Source organism: Hemicordylus capensis, chromosome 2, assembly GCF_027244095.1.
Source record: "Hemicordylus capensis ecotype Gifberg chromosome 2, rHemCap1.1.pri, whole genome shotgun sequence".
NCBI lineage: Eukaryota > Metazoa > Chordata > Lepidosauria > Squamata > Cordylidae > Hemicordylus > Hemicordylus capensis.
Window position 1 is genome coordinate 149,309,143 of NC_069658.1, and position 13,737 is coordinate 149,322,879.

The 13,737-nt window shown below is 44.6% G+C and overlaps 1 protein-coding gene across 1 annotated transcript in view; it reads right to left on the reverse strand.

The window, feature by feature from the left end:
- Positions 1–2,929: 2,929 nt before the first annotated feature.
- Positions 2,930–13,737, reverse strand: part of LOC128347203 (low-density lipoprotein receptor-related protein 2-like) — a 68,081-nt gene continuing 57,273 nt past the window's right edge. The window contains exons 24-33 of the mRNA XM_053301477.1: positions 12,336–12,537; positions 11,616–11,780; positions 10,139–10,339; positions 8,887–9,430; positions 7,060–7,188; positions 6,569–6,676; positions 5,977–6,216; positions 4,746–5,205; positions 3,574–3,694; positions 2,930–3,001 (exon numbers count right to left, since the gene is read on the reverse strand). Coding sequence (XP_053157452.1) covers positions 2,963–3,001; positions 3,574–3,694; positions 4,746–5,205; positions 5,977–6,216; positions 6,569–6,676; positions 7,060–7,188; positions 8,887–9,430; positions 10,139–10,339; positions 11,616–11,780; positions 12,336–12,537 — 2,209 coding nt within the window. The 3' untranslated portion in view covers positions 2,930–2,962. The remainder of the gene's footprint in view (positions 3,002–3,573; positions 3,695–4,745; positions 5,206–5,976; positions 6,217–6,568; positions 6,677–7,059; positions 7,189–8,886; positions 9,431–10,138; positions 10,340–11,615; positions 11,781–12,335; positions 12,538–13,737) is intronic.

Here is a 13,737-nt window from a genome sequence, read left to right on the forward strand (position 1 = left end):
GAAAGTCTGCTAAGATCAATGCATTTTGTTATACCCCCATCCATGTGGCATTTATTTTTAATTTGCTTGGTTCAGAAATGAGATTTACTGTATATAGGATGCACAAGTTTTAGTGCATTAATTCTGGAAAGCTATTTTATATGCTACAACTCAGCCTATGGGTATAAAGTGTGCTGCCAGTTTTAGTTGTATTTAAGTCACCACATTTACCCTTTTCTATGCATTCGGACCCAAATCCAAAAGGAATCAAGCTTGCTTTCAAGCAAGCATGGCATAGGTCAAGTTTATTAGAGAGAGGCCTCTAACAATCTACTTCCAAAGGGTAACACAGCTACTACGATCTACCTGAAATTCTTCGTTTTGGTTAGATATGGTAGTTTGCTTTTGCTCTCAACACACACTGGATTAAATACTAACTTTTTGTAATCTACATCTAACTCCAGGTAGATGAAGTTTCTCTGTGGTTGGGGAGAAGTTTTAACAGCAGGGCCAAAGTGGCCCTAAATGCAAGACGTGCACAGCAACAACTCCTGGCAGAGCTTATACAGTATGATGCCAATCACCAATTCTCAAACAATGCAGCAGAGCTTAAATGTCAGGCTGAATTATTACCCATCTGTATTTTTAGGACTGCAGCATCAAGATTAGCACCAGCAAATTAAAATTACTAATTAATTCCAGTAGGACCACACATTTGGATCTATTCTTATTTTACTTTCAGTGGTAACATTTGATAAGTTTTAATGAGATACTAACATTTGCAGATTAACCTAGTTATAGCCTGTCTTTCTACAGTTTACAGAATGGAGTTCACATTCTAATCTCAAGTGCTAGAGCTCGACATTACAGATATCGTGCTCTGATTTAGAGGATGGGACAGAAGACACCAGTGTTTTGCTTTGAGCTTTCATTATGTGGATCTTCATTTCCTTCAAACACACCAAAATACAGTACTACCACGTACCTTTGGAAAGGTAGTTGCCTGACTTGTTGCCTCAGCAAGTTGCTGCTCCACAGGTGTCTGTTCGGCAGCAACAACTCACAGTGGAAGGCTTCTGAGGGCAGTTTGCTCTGCTTTGTCTGCAGACACTTCATAGCCAGGGCAGGAAACTGAGTGCTTGCCAGATTGGAAGCAAGACGTGGCCATCCCTCAAATAAGGTAATCGTTTCTACATAGATGGAGAGATGCCTAGTATGCAAACCTTAACTACTTGAAGAAGAAAAAATAGAGTTCCTGATGAGGACTGAGCATACTCAGTGACTTCCATAAGCCCACACACACACTCATCACACTGGGACAGGGAGAGAATGGACTAGCTTAATTCTGTAATGGCTTATAGAATACCTTGTAAAAGTGGAGTTATGGAGCAAAATGTGTGGTCACTATTTTTCAAGCCTTAGGATTTTTTGGTGTATAATAACTTTCCCTCAATGAATCCCTTTGAGGATTCATTACACACCTTCATTTCTTCTATTCATTTTGACTTTTTTTTGACAGTGCCAACTGCCATGTGCCAACTACACCCCACTCCCACCCACAAGGCAGTGGGGTACTACTCAGTTTATGTTCTAGGATTTTTTTTCAAATGTTTAGACTCTTTGATGTCTACAACCTTTCCTCATAATGAATCCCTATGAGGATTCATTACACAGCAAAGAGTCCAAACACCTCAAAAATTCCTAAAATATAAACTGAGTACCCAGTGGCTTGTGGGGTAGCTGGAACATGGGATGCCACTAATTCGCCACCCCCACCTGCAAAGCAGTGGGGTCAAAATGAACAAAAGAAATGAGGTGTGCAATGAAGACAAAGAATCTAAACATTTCAAAAATACCTAAAAAATAAACTGAGTACCCCAGTGTGTAGGGGTGGGGGAGGTGTAGTTGACACATGGCAGTTTGACAGTTGGCACTGTCTAGTGACAGTCAAAATGAACAGAAGAAATGAAGGTGTGGAATTAATCCTCAAAGGGATTCATTATGAGGAAAAGTTATTATACACCAAAGAATACAAACACTTGAAAAATAATGACTGCACATTTTGCACCATAACTCTACTTCTACAAGGGCTAGAGCTTAGCTTTTTCTTCTTAAATGAAAGCTGGGGATCCATGTTAGGGTTAGAATGTGGCAATTTTGAATCCCTATTGTTTCCTATGGCAGAAGTGTACAAAATAAGTAAAGACTAAAAAAAAAATCATTAAAAATCAACTAAATGTCCCAGAGCCTTGTAATTTGGGTGGTAGGTGGCACCCATGGGGACCTACCCATCATCCAAATTTGGTCCCCCTAGGACCTTAAGTGGTCCAAATCAATGCCAATAAAGGCAAATACAAATTGAATCTGGGGTGATTTGGAGTGGATAGATTTGGATACAAAACAAACCAGGGTGATTCATTCTGGGCACAAATTGAATTTTAAAAAAATCGATTTGTGCACATCCCTACTGTCAAGTCACTGTGTGACTGGAGGGTCTTGAAGTGGTCCAAGGTCGGTGGCTAGGAGATCAACTTTGGGTACCCATCCAGCATCCCTGAATCCTGTACCAGTAGCACTTCCCATCACCAACAAGTGTTAGGTACATGCTTTTGGTAAATTGATAACCTACACTTCAACAGTCCGAACATGCTGTTTTCCCTCATTTTCCAAGCCAACAGTTCTAGGTTTTGCAATTTCAGCACTATATACTAAACCTTTAACTGGTTTAGTCTATAATGCTGAACTTGTAGAGTTCTTGCACAGCAGTTATAACACTGGCAAACCTCACCTTTACTCTAGAGTCTTGTTCAATCATGCACACAGTTACAAGCAAAGTAAGAAAAGCTGTAGGAGGGAATGTCTCAACTATAGTTCTTGCAGAATTATGTACTTCTAATCTACACCAAGTAGTCCCCATCTCTTGGTGGCATTTGAAAAAAAAAATAAGCCATTGTAAGCAAGTTTGCACATTTTATTTTTGTTTTTACAAGTCTTTTTCAGTCTTCAGAGGAGTTTCCAGTTCCTGTAGAGGGGGAAAAAGGGAGAAGTCAGATTTTTCACACCGTTCCCTAGCAATGCTACAGGATGCTTCCGTGGAATACAAATCCTTCAGCCAAGTAGTCAAGCTACTTTCACTGACAGCCCTTCTCTACTTCCCACCACAGTACCTGAAGTCATTCACAATGACAACTTTGAGAGAGATGGAGTGACAACTGGACTACAACATTTATACACTGCTTTTCAACAAAAAAGTTTCCAAAGCTGTTTACATATAAATGATAGATAAATAGATCCCTGTCCCTGAAGGGCTCACCATCTAAGAATATAAGTTAGACAGCAGCCGCCGCCACTGGAGGTAGTGTGCTGGGGCTGGATAGGGCCAGTTACTCTCCCCCTGCTAAATAAAGAGAATCACCATATTAAAAGGGTGCCTCTTTGCCCAGTTAGCAGGGGTGTATGCTAACTCATGTAGTAGTATGCCTACTACAAGTTTAATATCTTGGTAGGACAGCCCCTATCTCAAGAATATGCAAGGAGTTAGCTTCCTAGCCTGCATATTGTTTGAGCTGCAATCTTTGAACAGGATGCCCTCACTTGTTCTGGCTGATAGGCTTCATTGATACACGTTTCGTCTTCTACGAAGTGGACTTCTGCTTCAGATTCACTCTCTTTCTGGTAGGTGGTCAGTGTTCTAGAGGAGCTTGTACTTGAAGACCTGCAAGGAGGAACATGCAGGTGGACTGAGGTTTAAGAGCAAAATTGAAGGCCTTAACTGTAGTGTAGGTGGTGCTATAGCAAAATAACTACATTTCTAGTGTAGCCAGAGAGGTTGTTCACACCAGATCAGGGGCATAGTAAGGTTGGAGTGGGCCCAGAGACAATATTTTAAAATAGGCCCCCTACTCACTGAAGCTCAGCTCATGAAGTAAAGAAATCTTAAATGAGGCTGAATAGTGGTAACAAAAAGCATAGTAAAATGAATGAATGAATGAATACACACACACACACACACACACACACACACACACACACACCCTATGTGCCACAATAGATCATCATCCTAAATTATTTTTAAAAGGTTTGTAAATTGTGGACGATGCAAGTCATTTAATGGTACTAGAGAAAGACATGCTGTTCTGGTAGCTCCAGGTCTTAACACTCATATCAATTTCGGAGGAAGAATACAACTGAAGGAAGCCCTGGCGGGTGCGCGGCTGAAGGAGTCAATCATGTGACTTGCCTCTGGGGCCTCCCCAAGGCAGTGGGCCCCCAGACAACTGCCTCCCCTTGCCCTATTATAGTTACACCCCTGCGGCATGATGCTTGAAGGTAGATGCTTCAGATGCTTGAAGGCAGATGCTTTCAAGGTCAGGTGGCAGCATCACTGAAAAATCCCTGCAGTAGAGTTGCAGGAACATATCCCAGGCCAGGGGTAGTTTATAAAGAATGGTACAACCCCCACCCCCCACGCCAGCCTGAATCTCTTGGAGGAACGGAACGATACAAAGTATAAGCTGCTGAGTAGGAGGGCAGGGGTACTACTCCCACTCTTGTCAGTACACTATAACACCAGTAGTGACCTCCAGTATCCCACACCAGTTAGCTACATCCCAGGAACTTTCACATTATCCTTCAGCCTTTATTTAGGAGTATTAAAAAAAATGCAGAGGCTGAGGTTTCCTCAGGAAACTGCATTATGGTAATCATGGAGGAGATGTCTCCAGATCATGCAGTTACTCAACAGGGTGTTAAGACCACAGGCTTACCTTTTGCGAGGGCTATGTTTCCGGAAGTAGACGAAGGCCCCTGCTGCTGCCATAGCAACAAGCAAGAACACAATAATACCCAGAACAGTGGAACCTGCTGTAGAGCTTTCCTCTTCTTCACAATAGTCACCACTGTAGCCCAACAGACAGCGACACTTGGCTCTGTTGTCTTCAATGGTGCAGTCTCCTCTCATGTGACATGTGTCACTGCTACAAGCTTGTGACTCCAGACCACCCTTCACAATTCCCTGTGTCCGAGACGACTCCTGCCATTTCTGTAGTGTGGATAACCTGGTCTGCGGACCGCCGCTTGGAGGGAGTGCTGGTGCCATCGTAGGTTTTGCGGCTGTGGTTCTCATAGGGGCCAATGTTTTTTTCTTACCAGGATATTGTTTGGTTTGCAGCAACGTTGTCCAAGATGGGCTTGTGGACCGAGGTTTCTTCTTGACAGTGTAGCTGCCTGCAGATAGAGGATGTAAACTTGTTACCTCTGGAAGACAGTGTCAACTTAGTATTGTATAAATGGCCGGGTGAAATTCTTGCCACGAGAGAGAGCAGGCTTTTCCCAGCGATTGTACTACGCCCTCGAGGCAAGCCGACTGAGTTTTCTTTTTCACCCTCCTCAAAGATGCAGAGGTTGGACAAGCTTCCAGAACCAGTGTGTTGCCTTCAAGTGGGTTATCACCCAACCTGAAGCAAGGATGGCTAGCATTCAGCTGTGGGCATATTCCACTCTATTTTTGCAATTTACCCCATCTACACCATGACTATTCCGTATTACTGCAATGCTTGCTTCCCAGAAATTTTGGGAGAACCACAGATTGGCAAGGTGCCAAGTATTTGGGAGGTCCCTAGTGCACATGCTCTCTCTCTCTCTCTCTCTCTCTCTCTCTCTCTCTCTCTCACACACACACACACACACACACACACACACACACGGAACCCAATAAGAGCGAGGGCTCAAAATTGGTTTCAATATGTAGTGTGGCTATGCCTTATCCGCTTGAGACTATGCATGTCAATACTGTACTTTCCAGAAGTGTTGCCCAAATTTAGTGCATCTAGAACTCTACTTAAGCAGAGTTCCATAAAATGGAAAGGAAACCATTTTACCCCAACCTTTAGCTTCACCCCTTTTGTGCCAACACGTTTCCTAATCTCTGAGAAAAAGTGGGAGGCTAGACCCGTTTTGCATATTCACCAAGGAACATTTAAAGATAGATTGACTCACAGCCAGTCTCATCAGATCCATCAGGGCAATTGGCACTACCATCACAGACTTGCTCCTTCTTAATACATTTACTGTTGTCCTTGCAGGCTTGAAGTGGCTCCGAGCATCTTAGGGCTTTAGTGCATTCAGTACTATGTTCTAGATTGTACCCAGTGGTGCACCTGCAGCTCCTCTTGCCTTGAGGAACTGGTAAGCAGATGTGGCTGCATCCCCCATTGTTTTCCGAACAGCCATTGCTACCTAAATGTGGCAAGAGAAATGAGCTTAGCTCTTGGAAGTCACATTTTTGGAGCGCAGCAGAGAGGCTGCTTCTCATCTGCTTTGTTGCTAGTGTAGTAAACTCAACATTTCTTGGAAGCATTAACTCCTTCCCTGGTTTAACCAACCAGGAACAAGCTTAGAGATACATACATTTCCTCCCACTGCCACAGAGAGGTGCTAAGCCTATAGGAAACAGCTAACGTGCCCTTGTCAGAGACTGCACCTCTAATCAAGAGCACCTTTTTGCATTTGATGCAATGGCCATCAGCATCAAGTTATTGGTCAGTATAACCCAGCTCACCCTTTTTGAGCACAGAGATATGAATCTTACCTTGTTGGTTTAGTCTGCTGTAGATCTTTATATCCACAAGGTTCTGGTCCACTTGGAACCACCAGTTCTCTTTCACTTCCAGTTTGCTGTACCATACCTTGGTTGAGCCTGAAACAGATTGGTCAGTTAAGGAAGCCATGCACATGGCATTGCTGCCTCTTACCCTGTAGATATCGAGGACTACAACTCTCACCCCTTGGCTAGGGGCTGGCATCCACTTATGGCTGAGAATTCTCAGCTAGAGAATGCTGGATTAAGAAACGCATGAACACTTGAGAGTTTATACCAAACGAAGGCTCCCCTTAAGTTTTGGAGAACGGGAAAGCTCATGTAAACCCATGGAATGCTCAGTCAGTTAGATCTTTTAGTTTGTCCACAAGTCTTCGTCTGGCCCTTTGACATGCCATGGGAACAAGAGTATGCCATTGTCTGCCATATCTAGTTCTATTCCAGATCTGTCCCCGGCTGAACTCTATATCAAGCCTGCTTACCACCACGTGCCACTGTTGTCCAGAACATCATTCCTTCCCCGGCTGCAAAGAGTGCGATGTTACGCAGCCCTTCCCGAACGACTTGGAACTGGGAGCCATCCATGTGGATGCTTTCTACGGTGCCTTTTGCTGCAGAATAGAAAGTTATGTAGTCCTGTCATAAGAACTTTTGCATGAGAGAGAGAGAGACTGCCTACAATATATTGTTACAATGATTGTTTGCTGCAGAGTCATTTGTCTTCATACAATGGAGAGCCTCCAAGCAGGTGTTCCATCTCATCTAGGAGCAATTAGATGCTCTAGTAGGAAGTTGTCAAACACAGCTGTGGCTAGACCTGGTTAGGAGTCTGTACCGGATGGTTTGACTTTTGCAGGCAAGGTACAGCTAGAAGTTGGTATCCAAGTCTGGGCCAAGAGTCAGTTGAAAGTACTCCCATCTACAGGAAGCGGCCTCTATGGTACCCTGCCTAGGACGCCAAGTTGCTAGATATACCGGATATTCTAGAGCTGTTAGAAGCTACTAGAGTTCCCCATCTTGAAGGGTTTGGAGGATTTGCAGCAAGTGTCTAGACCAAGTGCCCTATTTGGGACAGAGTCTATCAGAACTAAGCTGACCTTGTGCGCTTGTCTGCTTAACTATAGAACACCTGCAGTTTAGTGATACTTTTGCCAGCTGTTTATCAGTTACGGCCAACTAGATGTGGTCACCTTAAGTGGCACAGCAGGGAAATGCTTGACTAACAAGCAGAATGTTGTAGGTTCGAATCCCCACTGGTATGTTTCCCAGACTATGGGAAACACCTATACTGGGCAGCAGTGATATAGGAAGATGCTGAAAGGCATCTCATACTGTGTGGGAGGCAGCAATGGTAAACCCCTCCTGTATTCTACCAAAAGAAAACCACAGGGATCTGTGGGTGCCGGGAGTCAAAAAAATAGACTTGACAGAACACTTTACCTTTAGATGTTGGTGGCTAGGTCAGTGGACCAAGGCTGAATGCCATTACAACTGTGCTTTAGAGCAGGGGTTCTCAACATTGGGTCCCCAGATGTTATTGTACTTCAGCTCCCATAATCCCCAGCCCCAGTGGCCTTTGGCTGGGGATTATGGGAGTTGAAGTCCAATAACATCTGGGAACCCAGTGTTGAGAATCCCTGCTTTAGAGCATTAGCCCATTACTGAGAAGCCCTTCCTCAGTGTATTTTATTATAGGATGGCCTATAGTTTTAGATTTATAGCTATGAGATGCTTTTAATGTAGTGTCAGCAACACAGTTTGTTTTCCTAAGCCATTTTATACAGATAGTCTAGTTTTCTTTTATACTCAATTTTTTGATAGAATTATGAGTGCAACTAAAGGGAACAGACTTTTCAGTCATTTTATAAAAGCCACCTTGAATAATAGTTCACAGAAGAGCAACATCTAAGGGGAAGCTAACTCTCCAACACACACCTTGGCATAAATAACTCCGTTCAGGTATAGGCTGGCATGGTTCTCAGTGGCTGCCATAAAGTTCTCTGGGACCAGCAGAGAAGGAGCAACATTTGCTTTTATCTCCCAACATCAATATTAATGGAAGAGGAGAAATAGGCCTGAACTCTCCATTCCCTCTCCTTCCTGACAAAGCCAACAGGTCTTTAACTAGCAAATAAGGGAGCCATTTTGTTAGACATCCTGCTTTGCCACTAAACTGTTACCTATAGGTCTGGCTGAAAGCCTCCAGCAAGGCATGTTCTTTTGGGAAGCCAGAAAAGTGCTCTCATGCACCAGGGCAAGCAAGACCGAGCACTCCATGTTCATTGCAACCAGCAAGCATATCAACTTACCTTGGTCAGCCCAGTAGAGCCGAGTGCCGGCATCCACTATTGTTAAGCCGACAGGAATCTGGGTTTTCTTCCAGAGAGTCTTTCTCCGGCTCCCATCCATAGATGCACACTCTATCTTGGGACCAAGCATGCCACTCCTAGCACCCAAGTCAGCCACACACATAGCTGCACTTGGGGGGTGCAGCGCCACAGAGGTGGGTCGGGAAAGCCCGTCACTCATCAGCACGTATGTGTAGAAGCCGTTTGAGGTTGCTACCTGGACAGATGGGTACCTGCTGCCAATCCAGTAGATGTTGCCACTCAGCCAGTCCAGAGCTAGGGAGACAACAGTGCCCTCAACTGGCAGGATTGTCCAGGACACCCTTGCAGGATCCTTGATGTTTAACCTTCTAATGAAGCCACCCTCAAACTCGGAGAAGTAGAGTGCCGAATCTTGTAGAGAGTAATCTACAGCTGTCAGGTGGGTAATGTTGGTCAAGGGGAGAGTAGTGTGGTCAGGAAGAGTCACTTGCCCTGCTCTGGAGCGGAGTTTCTTCAGGTAGATCTAGAATTAGGACAGACATTATGTTCAAGAGTGGCTGCTAGTTTCTCATCCTAAATGGATTTAGCAGATAATCCCATCCTCCGAGCAAGATTCTGTTTGAGTCTCTTCTCACAGCACAAAACTAATCTTCTGAAATGGTGCGATCCACTATCATTTTCCATGCAGACTGGAGCTTTCTTGCAAGATGAGCATGTCAGATCTCTGAAACACCTAGTTACTGAAGCCAAGTGCCACTTTTCCCTTTGAAAAAAGCTCTGGCTTTTTTTCAAAAGAAACTAGGCTTCAATCTTGCACAGCCTGACCCAAATATTTACTTGCAACAATGGACTCACTTACAAGTTAGAGTTTAGGAACATGGGATGAAAGAATACACAAATCCATTCAGTTACTAGAAGACTGAAAGAAGTGGGGGCAAAGAAATGGGCCTTTTGACCATTTTTATTCTATAGCAGCAGCTCTCCCTGAGAAGTGTGCGAGGACTGCACACCAACTTCTGCATTGTCCTCTACCATGTAGGAAGTGCATTAGTCTACAAAGTAGAAGGGCTCTCAATGCCGCCATCAGCATATTATGCTCTTAGGAACTGTCAATGCCCAAGGTGCATCCCGTCACCATTTACTTAAACCAAGAAATGGTACCTCTTTGCCTGGACAAGCCAAATCCAAAGATCCTCTCAACTTGTCTCAAGAGACTATTTAAAAGCCATACCTCAGTAATAGTTGTTTCCGCAACTAGAAACACAAACGCAGAGTCCTTCAGAGAAACACAAGTCTTCCCATCATCTGAAAGCAGAAGTCCAATGGGGCAGCGGCAGCTTCCTTTTTTATCAGGGTTCAATAGGCACAGGTGTGAGCAGCCATTTCCCACACAGGGATTTGTTGCGGCTGGTTGGAGGACTTCATGGATTACCTGCAAACCATTTTCCAAAATTTTAGTTATCTGGGCTAGGAGGCCTCCATGGCTGAGGTTTATATTCTAGTTCGTCACGCCTCTATACTTGGCGTGAACCCAATGTCCGATTAACAGGCACTGCTGCAAGGCATGTGCACACCAAGTAGGAGGAGGAAGATGTGGAGGAAGTGAGCTTTGAGGCCTATGACTAATGAGGAAAAAAGCAAAGTGGTTTGCTGGAGGAAGCTTCCACCTACCAGTTGTCTGGAACTTGGGGCACGCCTTAAGACTGGAGGCTAAAATCAGATGTGCGTGTCAGAATGGATTCAAACAAAAGATTTAGAAGTGGTAAGTTGCATAGAAATTGTGGCAGGGATCAATGCAAGTTCACCCTTAAGTTCAGGAGCCAGACCCCTTGGACGACAATTGGGACAGCATTTGAAGGGGTGGGTGGGAAGACAGCTTGAATGACATTCTACAAAGGAAGTTCATTGAGTACACAGGAAGCTGCCATATACACCGAGTCAGATCATTGGTCCAATCTAGCCCAGTATTGTCTACAGTGACTGGCAGCAGCTTCTCCAAGGTTGCAGGCAGGTGTGTGTCTCAGCCCTATCTGGGGATGCCAGGGAGGGAACTTGGAACTTTCTGCATACAAGTGCTCTTCCCAAGCAGCCCCATCTCCTAAGGGGAATATCTTAGTCCTCACATGTAGTTTCCCATTCAAATATAAAACTAGGGCAGACCCTGCTTAGCAGAGGTGACAATTCATGCTTGCTACCACCAAACCAGCTTTTCTGCAAGCGGAATGTAGTCACTATAGCCTGGAGTGCTTGTGGTAGTCTAGAAGCCCTTTTCCATTTTCCCATGAAGCATTTATAGGGGGACCTACCAAAAAAATAATAATGCTATTTCAATTGACTTCCAACATATGGAAGTCAATTCAATGTGTTAAAGCCCAGTTGTATGAGTACCTGTAGTGGGTTTTGTATGACCCTATAGCTGCATGAAACAAATACAAATAAGTGCTATGAGGAAAAAAACCCCAAGATATTTATACAAAATGTAGAAAATAAAGATATGTCTATAAATAGACCACCCCATTCCTGGACAAGTTTCCATTCTTAGTCTTAGATCAACTATTGTGATAGAATCAGGATTTTGTCCAAAGGTTTCCCAAGCAATAGGTTTAGAGCAGAGTGCTCATTTCCTTTTGCCAAATCAAGCTAGGGCACTTATGACAAGGCACAATGCTGGTGTCCTTTTCAGGACACACATTTCATGTTGACTATACCTTTAGCCCATACGGCTGCCCATGGCGCTTGATAAGAACTGCCATATTCTTTCCAGTCCTTTTGTCTACCCTACGCACAGTCCTTGTTTTCATCTCAGACCAGTATACATAGTCTTCGAAGACAGCCACTGAGAAGGGCGTATAGATTTCAGACAGCTGGAACACCTAGGAGTAGAGGGTATATTAGATGATCACAGCTTGGTGCCTTTGGCCCTTAAGTTACACACTCCAGGGGAGTATTCGAGTGCTGCCTCCCATATATCCCATCCGACAGGATTCAGTAGTTTAGGAAATATAGGAAACTGAGTCAGACCACTGGTCTATCTAGCTCAGTATTGTCTACTACACAGACTGGCAGCGGCTTCTCCAAGGTTGCAGGCAGGAGTCTCTCTCAGCCCTATCTTGGAGATGCTGCCAGGGAGGGAACATGGAACCTTCTGCTCTTCCCAGAGCAGCTTCATCCCCTGAGGGGGAAGATCTTACAGTGAGTGCTCACACATCAAGTCTCCCATTCAGATGCAACCAGGGCAGACCCTGCTTAGCTATGGGGACAAGTCATGCTTGCTACCACAAGACCAGCTCTCCTCTCCAACCCCTATTAAGCGTTTTCACAAGATCGAGAGTGAGTAGTGTTCACTTATCTAGTCTTCAGCTCTGCAAGGACCTGCCTGCAGCCAGCCTTACAGACCGTGTTGGAATAAGCTGATGGCGATGTAGTACCTTGACGCCAGTGCCATCCAGATTGGCTGAGCCAATGCAGTGGAATTTATCATCCATCCAGAAGATTTTCCAGCTCAAGAGATCTAGAGTTATGCTGGTGGGCCAACCAAGTTCACCAGCAATTAGGACATTTCTGCTGCTTCCATCCATGCCAGCTTGCTCTATTTGAGGATAATCTCCTATTTCAGACCAATACATTAGCCTACAAAATATGGGGGGGGGGAGTATTAGACACTGCTACAGAATCAGTCACTACAGCTTAAAAGAGTCTTCTAAACAGACAAGCTTATTCCATTACTATTTTAGCATTCTAGACTTAAGTCTGGAGTTACTGTACGATAGGATCAAAAGTGGCCCACCATCTTAAGAGTGGTTGAGTAGTAGCTTCTTTAGAAGCAGAGTACTAGGATGTTTGTGATTCTCGCCCTCTGAAGGCAGATTCCTTGCCAACTCTCAGGAAGAGGCTGCTCATTGTGTGGGCTTAAGAGAGCTTTCTAGAGGTATCCTGCATTTGCTTGGTAGTGCTAGAGACAAATCAGCTCCTAACCATATACAAAGGCACGATGGAAAATGAACTAGATGAGTTAGCTTTTCGTTTCCACTCACACCTGCAACATCTGGATCTGCTCCAAGACCCAAATTTAACTCAAGCCAAGTCTTGGTCCTTCGCCCAACCCCAAAGCAGGGCTGGAAATAGGTTTGTACAAAGGTAACGTGTGCTCTGCACCATGCTTCAGCACGTTGAAGCCAAGAGGCAGATGCAAGTTCCAGCGCCTCCTTAAGATTTCCCCGATCAAAAGTCTCATGAAGTGACCTGACTTTCAACATGGTAACTATACTGACTTTTATATAAGCCGGTCTCTGCAAGGTCAGTGTGGCACCTCCCACATTCACCTTATTTGGGGGCAAGTGCTTTTTGCTCAACAAAGTCAAGCCAACCACATATAAAGCAGTCTTTACCCATTTCAGCAGCAAGGTGCTCATTTGCTGTTCTGTACTCTGTGGTTAGGAAGCTGCAACAGCAGCCAATACAAAGAGCCAGCGGTGGCATAAAATGCTGGTAAAGACTCTAGTCTAACTCCAACAATCCACAGAAGGCGTCCATGTAGTCCTGGCCTACCTACTTCCTGTAGGCCATTTATAGTAATAAACCCAGCTCATAGGAAGCTGCCATATACCGAGTCAGACCACTGGTCCATCTAGCTCAGTATTGTCTTCACACAGACTGGCAGCAGCTAGTCCAGGGTTGTAGGCAGGAATCTCTCTCACCCTATCTTGGAGATGCCAGGGAGGGAACCTGGAACCTTCTGCATGCAGGGGCTCTTCCCAGAGCAGCTCCATCCTCTAAGAGCAGTATCTTAGAATGCTCACACATGTCTCCCATTCAAATGCAGCCAGGGCA